The sequence below is a fragment of the Physeter macrocephalus genome, chromosome 15 (assembly GCF_002837175.3).
Source record: "Physeter macrocephalus isolate SW-GA chromosome 15, ASM283717v5, whole genome shotgun sequence".
NCBI classification, from domain to species: domain Eukaryota; kingdom Metazoa; phylum Chordata; class Mammalia; order Artiodactyla; family Physeteridae; genus Physeter; species Physeter macrocephalus.
The window spans coordinates 36,393,422-36,405,255 of NC_041228.1; the positions used below are offsets into that span (position 1 = coordinate 36,393,422).

Sequence of the window (11,834 nt, forward strand, 5' to 3'; positions counted from 1 at the left end):
TGTTATTGAGCTGCATGAGCTGCTTGTAAATTTTGGAGATTAATGCTTTGTCAGTTGCTTCATTTGCAAATATTATCTCCCATTCTGAGGGTTTTCTTTTCTTAACAGGGAAGTCTGTGAAACTTCAATCCAGGTTCTAAGTGAAATATTCCTGCTTTGGGATTTTTGGCTTTTGATATCAGCTATTCAATTCATATGATTTCAAATTAGACAAATTTGTGTTCCTTAGAAAGGAGTTTCCTCTGCCTTTCTTTCCTTTATTTTTAGCTTTAAATATGTGTCGAGCACTTCCAGGAGTCTTGTTTTAGAGAAACTTTCATTTTGTCTATCTGGTGGCAGTTAAATATAGAGAGACCATATAATTTATCATCTAAACCATGATTCTTTCAAAAATAAAAGGGGAAATATTAATAATTATGCCAGGATAGTAGGCTTAAACCAGAATGAAGTCACATGGCTACCCTAATTGTAGCTCCTTGAGGTTATGGGATATGCAGTTAAATCATTTGTGGAAAAAAACAAACTCAGAGAAAAAGAGATCAGATTTGTGGTCACCAGAGGTGGGCGGTGTGGGGAAGGAAAAATTGGATGAACGTGGTCAAAAGGTACAAACTTCCAGTTATGAGATAAGTAAGTACAAGGGATGTAATGTACAACATGATGACTATAGTTAGCATTGCTATATGGTATATATGAAAGTTGAGAGTAGATCCTAATAGTTCTTATCACAAGGAAAAAATTTGTTGTTTTTTCTTTTTGTTTCTATATGAGATGACGGATGTTAACTTATTGTGGTAATTATTTCATGATGTATGTAAGTCAGATCATTATGCTGTACACCTTAAACTTTTACAGTGCTATATGTCAATTATATCTCAATAAAACTGGAACAAAATAGTCGAACAACAACAAAAAGTGTACATGGAGCCCTGTGGCTTTTTAGAGCACAGTAAGAGTGGGAGGTCAGGAAGTAGGCAGTAGCCTGGAAAGGGTCTGATCTAGCTTGGACAGAAGACTGTGTTTTAGTGTGGTTTTTGTTGGGATGGAACTGCTGCCCCTTATTTCCTCCTCATATTTTTATATTTGTCAGTTTTTCCTTGTTTTTTTGTAGAGAATTAAATTCATAGGACTTGCATTTGAGGAAGAAGGAGAGGAAAGTGGGGAAGAGTCAAAGATTGTGCTGTGAATCGTATGAAAACTGGAAAAGGAAAAGATAATGTGTTATATTACTGAGTCATTGAGTTGGAGGGTCCATAGGCTATCCACGTAGCTATAATAAGTAGGCAGCTAGAAGCAAAGGTTTTCAGTTCAGGAAGGAAATCAGGTCTAAAGCTGTATATATTTGTGTTTCTTCCACATATAGTTGATTGTTAAGTCTCTGAGAATGGATGAAGTCTTTAATTCATTCATTCATCCATTCATTCATTCTAAATTTATCATTATGCTAGATGCTAGGGATACAGTAATAAACAAAGTAGACCAAATCTGTCTTCATAGAGTTTATAGTCCAGTGGGAGAAACATACAAATACAGGGTCCTATGGGCACACATAAGAATGATACCTAAGCCAGACTTCAGGAGTCAAGGAAGACTCAGTCCTTTAGGACGAATAGAAGCCCAGCAAAGGGGAAAAGAGGAGGAGGGTGGAGTATAGAGAGGGCATAGAACACATACTGTGAAAGTCCTGTGAGAGAGTGCCTGGCATGTGTGAGAAACCAAAAGAGTGTGAATTAGGAAGAAAATATAGTTGAACATAGAACTTAAATGAATGCCTTCCTTTAAGGGGGGGATATGGAGGAAGAGGAATCAACAAAGGAGCCTAAGAATGGAAATAGGCAGCGAATCAGGAGAAAGTGTTGAAGGCAGAGGAGTGAGTCAACAATGTTAAAGCTGCGTAAGGGGACTTCCCTGGTGGCGCAGTGGTTAAGAATCCACCTGCCATTGCGGGGGACACGGGTTTGAGCCCTGGTCCGGGAATATCCCACATGCCATGGAGCAACTAAGCCTGTGCGCCACAACTACCGAGCCTGCACTCTAGAGCCCACGCGCCACAACTACTGAAGCCCGCATGCTCTGGGGCCCGTGTGCCACAACTACTGAGCCCATGAACTGCAATTGCTGAAGCCCCATGCCTAGAGCCCGTGCTCCACAACAAGAGAAGCCACCGCAATGAGAAGCCCGTGCACCTCAGCAAAGAGTAGCCCCTGCTCACCACAACTAGAGAAGGCCTGCGCGCAGCAACGAAGACCCAACGCAGCCAAGAATTAAAAACAAAACAAAGCAAAAAAAGCTGCATAAGGAATCAAGTAGGATGAAGATTAAGGAGAGAAACCATTGAATTGGCAATTACGTGGTTCTTAGTAATCTGAGACATCAGCTTCTTTGGCATGAGAACCAGATTTCAATAGATTGAGGAATGATAGAAAACTGAGTATGAAGGTTTGTTGGGAAGGGAAAGAGAGAAAGTGTGATAGTTTGTGGACAAAATGGTGACAATAAGAATAGGAGAGATGCTTTGTTAGAACACCTTTGAAGTATTAGAAAGGAGATGAAATCAAAGGAAAGGTAGATTAAGGGCGTAATTGGTGTTGCATGGTGCTGGGAAAATGGAGTCAACAGCACACATGAATCATTTAGCCTTGGGAAGGAGAATTTTGAAACATCAGAGAAAGAGAAAGAGTTAGAAGAAAGCTCTTGAGGGGACAGTTGAGGGCATCCATACCAGTAGTTTCTCCCCGTTCAGTGGAAGATAAAGTCCACTGAATGTGGAGAAGCATAAGGGTACAGTTGGGAGCTCTAAGGAGCATGGCAAAGTTCAGAAATCAGCAAAATCTTGCCAAGTTTTGTGATCACAGCTGAGGTGGGGGTTTTTTTGTTTGTTTGTCATTGTTTGTTTGTATTTTGAAGAGTATTTATAATTGAACCAACTATCATAGCTTTTATTGGGAGCTTGAGTATAGAATTGAAAAAATGAACAAATGATTAAGGTGACCCAGAATTTGGCCTCAACAAGTCAGAAGATCGAGGTGGGAGGAATTAAGGATGTTTTAAGAGTGTAGTTGAAATGATGGGCAGTTTTCAGTCCAAATTATGTAAGAAAGTAAGACAAAGTAGGTGGTGCATGATTTATTTAGAGGACAGGAAGAAACCGCAGATTGTGCTGAAAGTAAAGCAAAGCTTGGTGAGAGGTACAAAAAGATGAAGAGTAATGGTCAGAGCAAGAAAGCTGTGCTATTAATATAGTAAATGGTAAAGTGAAGTGAAGGTCATTCTGAGGAAAATCATAAAGCAAAATTCCAGAAGGTATGATAGAGTATATAAATGGCATCTAGGGTCTCATAGGACTGTGGGTAGCAGTAGATTTTAAAAGACATGAGGAGTGAAGGCAAGACTGGGAGTGGAAAGGAAAGGAGTAGATTTGGGTGTCCACCAGAAGCTGACAGTCACTTCTATCACTGTTATTCTAGTCACCATTTCAGCTTCTTTTGTACTTTACCCTCTTCACTGTTATGCTTTTAAATCAAAGGAATCACCTTGATATCTATACAAAGAGTTTGGTATGTGGCACACCAAGTCTTCTTAAACTACAGTTTTGAATGTAGCTGACTCAGTGATAAAACAGTTGCTTTATTTTGCCATTAGAGGATATTCCTGCCCCAATAAAACCTGACCACTGATTTTTTTTTCTTTTTTCTTTTTTTTTTTTTTTTTTTTTTCTAAATAGGAACTGATTTTAACTTAAGTGATTTGGGGGGTCAAATTTACTTTCCTTTGGGGTAAATTTGAAATTACTGAAACAAATTCTAGAGACATTTTTTAATGTTGTTAATTTGATCATGTTAGTTTTTAGTTTCTTAATTTACCTTAGTATAGACATTATTTTAATTAGTGTACTTTTTAAAACTTCCAGTTTAGAAAATGTTTAAGAGTAGATTTTAATCTGATACAATCTTAGCTTGTTAAACAGGTTAGATTTAGGTCATTCTTCTAAATAACTCCCAAGGTTAGGAAAAATTGCCATGTGTGTGTGAAGCAAATTTCATTTAAAATATTTTAGAATCATATGGTAAGAGTATGGTTCACTTTGGACTTTTAAATCCAGCAGGCTATGTACCTATATTTTAGGGAAGGGAGTTTCCAGACTGCAGATTATCTAATTAAATAAAACATCTAGAATGGCTTTTAAATATGCCCCTTCTCCCATACCTCACAACCCTTAGGAAGAAAGAGATGTTCTTTGCTGCTCTTCAGGACTCATCTTTTAATAGCTTCAAAAATTTTGGAGTTGTCTCCATCTGCTCATTTCCCCCCTCCTAAACCTCATTAATGTTATCTAAAGACCTTTTCAGTTCTCTTTATCTTCCTAGAAAATTTCAATACATGACTCATGAAATTTCTCCCTACTTTTTCTTTTTTATCACCTTGAAGCTTTTCAATACCCAAACTAATAATCCTTATAACATATGTGCTAGAGTGTTTCTTAATTTACCCAATTCCAATGTCTTTTATCTCCATTTCTGCTAAGTTAACTATAGGGATGGCCATATACCAGAATTCATCATAATTTGGAACTACTCCAGCTTAAAATTTTTGAACTCTGAAATTTCCCTTTCAGATTGTAATTTCAGATTAGGCCACTATCTTCCATTCATTCATTTAGCAAATATTTATTGAGTGCCTATTATACACTGAACTTTATAGTCCTCCCTTTTAACTATGCTACATGGGCTTCTCCTTTATCTTCACTTCTAGTTTTTTGATACTCTGCCCTGCTTGTTATTGTATTACTACCCTGACTCTAACCTCATGTGCTTTTCTACCTATAATGGGCCTCATGGTTGGTCATTTCAACTGCACTTTAAATCTGAACCTTCAGTTCTGACTTCTTTTTCTTAGGCTCTTTTACAATTTCCTCTGACCTTATTCATTATTATTATATTTTATAATCAATATGTATTGATATTTCCCTACATATTTTTGCTTTATATTGTTCTATATTCCATCCTGCTTTTGTCTAGGGCCTCCCTTTAATTAATTAATTAATTTAGTGTAGGTCTGCTGGTGATGAATTCTGGTTTTGTTTATTGACTTATGACATCTTTATTTCCTTTTTATTTTAGAAGGGTATATATTTTTTACCAGGTATAGAAGTATAGGTTAGCAGTTATTTTCTTTTGGCCCTTTAAAGACTCAAGGCAAGAGTCTGTATCAGGTCCACCCCTGCTCTTAGAGTGTTTTGAGAGCCTGGGATGTTTATAGGGGCTTCCCTACTGGCAGGTCCTGAACTATAATCCTTGTCCTCTCAGTGCTGAGAAACGTCCAAATACTCCAATTATAGGTAATTATAAGGACTTTGGGTGTTATTCTGTGTGAGATGGGAAGTCACTGGAGAGTTTGAATGGAGGAGTGATACACAAAAGAATTTCTCTGTTTTTTGTGGTTTTAAAAAAAAAAAAGACCATGAAGAGGCAAAGAAGAATCTGCGAAGGCCAGTTAGGAGGCTATTGCAAAAAAGCAAACAAGAGATGAGGGTGGCCTGTAATTTTTTGTCTGACTATTAAAATAACTTCCAAACTGCCTCAAATCTTGATCTACTCAAACCGTTTCTCCCATATGATGCCACAGTGATTTATTTCTAAAATTCATATCTAACGATGTCACTCCTCAGAGATTCCCCATTTTATATCTTTAGGTAAAAATTCAAATTCCTTACCAAAGGAAAACATCATATCCATGCTCTGGAGCCTTCCTCCCTTTATATCCTCCTCTCTTATTCTACCTCTTTCCTTTAGCCAGTGTTCTCTACTTGGAGCCTAGACTCTCTCTATAGGTTATAAAACCCCCTTAGGCCTCCATGCCTTGGGCCATGTTTTCCTTCTTCTTGGACTGTCCTTCTCATCAACTCCTCTCTCTTGTCTGACTTACTCCAACTCATCTTTAAAGATTCAGATTAAAGACTAAGGAAGAAGCTTATCTTTCTCTTGGAAGAGTTTCTGAACCTTTTCCTTCCCCATTCCAAGACAAAAATGAGTCTTTTCTGTGGATTCAGTACAAATCAGTAAACATTTATAACATCTACTCTTTACCAAAACAGTTTTTAGGAGTTGGAGAATCAGAGAGGACTAAGCTGCAGTATTTGCCCTCAAGATCCTTCTTCTAGAAGAGAAGACACATAAATACATGATTGCGTTATAGTGTGATAAGTGTAGTAGTAAAAAGCATGATCTTGGGAGGAGGGTATGAGTGAAGGGCTCCTAGAAGAGGAGAAATCCATATCAGTTTTTAAGAATAAATCAGAGTTTATCAGGCAGACAAGGTACATGGGGTAGGGCTTATATACAAGATTGAAGGAACAATGTGTGCAATGGTATAGAATGGCAAAACATCAAGGTTTAGGGAATTACAGAAAAATGCCTATCTGAGTGTAAAGTTTAAAAGGTGATTAATGGAGGTGAGCTTAAAAAGAAAGGCAATTATTGAAGATCTTATTTTCAATGCATATCTTTATTGTAGTTCTTATCATACTGTGTTGTAACCACTGGTTTTCATCTCTTTGTCACACCAAATGGCTCCTTCAGGGCAGGCATTCATTAATCTTTACATACATAGCACCTATCCAAGTGTCTAAGCTGTAGTGGATACATGGTAAATGCTTATGTTATTAATGTGAACCCTTTAAAACTTTTAAAAGATTATTTTACATAAGACTACTATTTGGTATTTGGTACAAGTATCTATCTATCTGTCTACCTATCTATCTTATCACTTGGGTCGAATCTAGGCATTATCAGTTCCAAAGTCTAAGTATAAAAATAAAATTGAAATAAAATGCAATTAATTCGAGATTCTTTTTTTTTAGATAACTCTTTATTTTGATATAGTGATGTAAATAGAACAGAATGAAGAAAAAATTATGATAGAGGTCAGATAATCTTTAAAATGGAAGAGTGTGTCGCTTTGGGGAGAAATCACCAATAGTCTTTCTTTTTTTTATTTTTATTTTTAACAGCTTTATTGAGGTTTAATTTACATGCCGTAAAATTCATTAATTTTAAGTATGAAACAATAACAAAAACTTCAGTTAAATGTGATGTGCAGGGCATGACATATCCAGTATGTAACATTTTAAAAATTAAATGTTATTAAATTGCTTCTCATATTTAAATAGCTGTTATTGAGAGACAAGACAAATGAGTAGAATGGAATAGACATTTATGCAGCTTTGTCTAGGAGGCTAGAAGTTCCATGTACATCCTTCCATTCACTCTTATTTCCTTCTTGTATCTCTTCCACAGCATTGGACACCAGTTGGAGACATTTAAGAACTCTGGAACTCAGTTGGGTAGGGGAAGTAGTCTGTTGGGTCGCTACACTGATAGTCAGTTTTCAGCCCTGGTGAATTCTTGCCTCTTTTTCCCAAAAAGGCATTTCAAACCACTTTGGAAAGTAATACAAATGTGTTAGAAATGTCATGAACATAAGGAAAGGAGAAATATAACCTGGAATCAATCATAATAATACATAGTAGTAATCTGAGAAAAAATAGAATACCCAAATCACGTACACTTATACAAGATCCAGTGACTAGTTGAGTAATAACCAACAAAGAAATAGGAAAAGAAAATGAAAAGCAAAGGTTTTGAATAAACACATTGCTTTGTCTTAAGTAGTTTCACACATCTTTTCAAGAAAAAACATCACTTGAGCTTGTTTGCCTTCTCTTAACTTTTTAAAAATGGCTTTGCTGAGGAATCTACTAACCATTATGGTTTCTTCCAATATCCTCTCCTTTCTCCCCCTTCTCCCTTAGTATCTTTTTGCCACATACATTGCTCCTTCAGCCACTCTTGACATTGGACTCCAACAGGAAAAGAAAAAAGAAATTTATATGAAAATACAGCCACCATTTGAAGACCTTTTCGACACAGCAGAAGAATATATTCTTCTCCTCCTTCTTGAGCCTTGGGCAAAGATGGTAAAATCAGACCAAGTTGCTTACAGAAAGGTATTGTGGCACTGATGAATTGTGTGTGAACAATTAGGTTTACTCCAAAACCTGATGATGGGCAACATTGTTAACTCGCAAGAGAGAAAAGCTGGAAAAGATTTCATGTGGACCAGGGACTCAGAGTTAAGATTTGGGCAGACACAAAATTGGGGCAGGGAAAGTATTTATTAACTTAGTTTTTGCCAGTTTCCCTGTTGTGTCCTAACAAAAGGCTAAAATTGATGTCATTTTTAAGTCTGTCTACAAATATATCAGCAGAGAAAAATCTGAGTTTTGGTTTCCTGTGAACCAATAAAATATGCCATGATAATATACTGGCTTTGTCACTTCTTGCCATTTCTCAGCAGTGGCTTTAATTTTGATTAATGGAAGGCGGCTGTTTATTTTTATTCTGGATGAATTACAGTAAATATTACACCCATGGAAAATATAAACATTTCATATATACTGTGGAAAGCACATTCTCTGACTTAAAGCACCCTCAGATGTTCATCAGGTCAGACTGCTTGATTTGATAAAAGTGTCAACACATCTTTTTTACTTCCAAAAGAGGTCATTTTAAGTCTCAGGGCTTGAATATTTTCACTATTCTTATTGATGGGTGGGGGAAATTTCTTTAAATGTTTATTTTGAATCACAAATTAAAACCATCTGTGGGTATTTTTAATATTAAGTTAATGCATGTACCCTGTACATGAGGTCATTTCAGGTGGATCCCTAGTGTCTCTGTATTGCTCTTCTTCATTCAGATCTCCTGAACAACTTCTTGGTCATGTCTTCTCCCAGAAAGGATGGGTGAGGTAATTAAGATGAAATTAATACCAAGCACCTCGGATAGAGTCACCTTATTGGATAGTGACCAACACAACCCTGCAGCTTACTAAATTCATTGACCAAACTAATGAATTTTTCAGTCCTAATTTCTTTTTGTCCTGAAAAATTAGCATTTGTATCCTTTCTACTACAAAAATACATATTTTACACTAGGAAAATTGGGATATTATATGAAATTGAAAAAAATTCTCTCCAGGGACTTCCCTGGTGGTCCAGTGGTTAAGACACTGTGCTCCCAATGCAGGGGGCCCAGGTTCGATCCCGTCAGGGAACTGGATCCTGTGTGCCGCAAAGAAGATCCGACATACCGCAACGAAGATCCCGCATGTGGCAGCAGAGATCCTGCGTGCCGCAACTAAGACCTGACACAGCCAAATAAATAAATAAATAAATATTTTTTTTAAGAAAAGAAAAATTCTCTCCAGTCCTGATTTTATTATTTTTTAAACTAATTAAATTTTTTTTGGCCACGCCTCACAGCTTGCGGGATCTTAGTTACCCAACCAGGGATCGAATCCATGCCCTCCTCAGTGAAAGTGCAGAGTCCTAAGCACTGGACAGCCAGGGAAGTCCCCAGTCATGGTTTTAAATACAGTATATGGTATAGAGGAAAATGGATACAAGATATGGTCCTAGGATGACAAAACAGATTCAGAATTATAACTAACTTCCCTAAACCAAGAAGTTTTAGCATTAGCAGTGATTCTTATGAAATGCCTGGGACAAATTATACACTCTTTTTAATAAGAGGAAAAATAAATTTCTCTTAATTCCATAAACTTCTTAAGTTCGGCCCAGAGGACTTCTCTGAAAGTCCAGCTGACTGGATTTTGTAGACTCTTTCCCAAAAAGGATAAACAAGAAGATTTAACCAAAATTAATTATTAAATACAGGAGTTCTCAGTCAGCTAAACTGATTTTTCTCAATACAGAAATGGAAAATGATCTTGTTCTCCTGACCCTATGAAGCAGTGCAATACACACTCTGAAAGCTAAGTCCTACTGTGAGGTTTAATTTGATGATTGACTCTCCCCTCTCTTGCTATAGCAATAAAACCTTTGCTAACAGACTGATAACAATAGAGTCCAGTCATTTTTTTGTTCTACTGTGGATTATTTGGTCCCTAAAGCTAACAGTGCCTATCTTCATGACTATTATCCTGTTATAAAGAATAGAGGATGGAAAAGTGATCCACCCAACGTGTTTGCACTGTCTGCTAGTTCACATGGGTGTCCAGAAAGGAGGAATGATCTTTGGTGGCATTATATCATTATATAGAAATGTATACATTTTTTATCATTTGAAGCCTGACTTTGCTGTAGCTAATGTTTTGTTTTGTTTTTAACATATTTATGGGAGTGTAATTGCTTTACAATGGTGTGTTAGTTTCTGCTTTATAACAAAGTGAATCAGTTATACATATACATATGTTCCCATATCTCTTCCCTCTTGCATCTCCCTGCCTCCCACCCTCCCTATCCCACCCCTCTAGGTGGTCACAAAGCACTATATATGTGTTAGCATACGGTATTTGTTTTTCTCTTTCTGACTTACTTCACTCTGTATGACAGACTCTAGGTCCATCCATCTCATTACAAATATCTTAATTTCGTTTCTTTTTATGGCTGAGTAATATCCTGTTGTATATATGTGACACATCTTCTTTATCCATTCATCTGATGATGGACACTTAGGTTGCTTCCATGACCTGGCTATTGTACATAGAGCTGCAATGAACATTTTGGTACATGACTCTCTTTGAATTATGGTTTTCTCAGGCTATATGCCCAGTAGTGGGATTGCTGGGTCGTATGGTAGTTCTATTTATAGTTTTTTGAGGAACCTCCATACTGCTCTCCATAGTGGCTGTATCAATTTACATTCCCACCAATAGTGCAAGAGTGTTACCTTTTCTCCACACCCTCTCCAGCATTTATTGTTTCTAGATTTTTTGATGATGGCCATTCTGACTGGTGTGAGATGATATCTCATTGTAGTTTTGATTTGCATTTCTCTAATGGTTAATGATGTTGAGCATTCTTTCATGTGTTTGTTGTCAATCTGTATATCTTCTTTGGAGAAATGTCTATTTAGGTCTTCTGCCCATTTTTGGATTGGGTTGTTTGTTTTTTTGATATTGAGCTGCATGAGCTGCTTGTAAATTTCGGAGATTAATCTTGTCCGTTGCTTCATTTGCAAATATTCTCTCCCATTCTGAGGGTTGTATTTTTGTCTTGTTTATGGTTTCCTTTGTTGTGCAAAAGCTTTTAAGTTTCATTAGGTCCCATTTGTTTATTTTTGCCTTTATTCCCTTTACTCTAGGAGACAGATAAAAAAATATTGCTATGATTTATATCAAAGAATGTTCTGCCTGTGTTTTCCTCTAGGAGTTTTATGGTTTTCAGTCCTACGTTTAGGTCTTTAATCCATTTTGAGTTTATTTTTGTGTATGGTGTTAGGGAGTGTTCTAATCTCATACTTTTACATGTACCTGTCCAGTTTTCCCAGCACCACTTATTGAAGAGGCTGTCTTTTCTCCACTGTATATCCTTCCCTCCTTTATCAAAGATAAGGTGACCATATGTGTGTCGGTTTATCTCTGGGCTTTCTATACTCTTCCATTGATCTATATTTCTGTTTTTGTGCCAGTACCATACTGTCTTGATTACTGTAACTTTGTAGTATAGTCTGAAGTCAGGAAGCCTGATTCCTCCAGCTCCATTTTTCGTTCTCAAGATTGCTTTGGCTATTCGGGGTCTTTTGTGTTTCCATACAAATTGTGAAATTTTTTGTTCTAGTTCTGTAAAAAATGCCAGTGGTAGTTTGATAGGGATTGCATTGAATCTGTAGATTGCTTTGGGTAGTAGAGTCATTTTCACAATGTTGATTCTTCCAATCCAAGAACATGGTATATCTCTCCACCTATTTGTATCATCTTTAATTTCTTTCATCAGTGTCTTATAATTTTCTGCATACAGGTATTTTGTCTCC

The 11,834-nt window shown here is 36.7% G+C and overlaps 1 protein-coding gene across 1 annotated transcript in view; it reads left to right on the forward strand.

Moving 5' to 3' along the window:
- The window catches only part of RGS22 (regulator of G protein signaling 22), a 174,359-nt gene that overhangs the window by 99,733 nt on the left and 62,792 nt on the right, over positions 1–11,834 (forward strand). Inside the window, exon 15 of the mRNA XM_024115883.1 lies at positions 7,811–8,005. Within this exon, the coding sequence (XP_023971651.1) occupies positions 7,811–8,005 (195 nt within the window). The remainder of the gene's footprint in view (positions 1–7,810; positions 8,006–11,834) is intronic.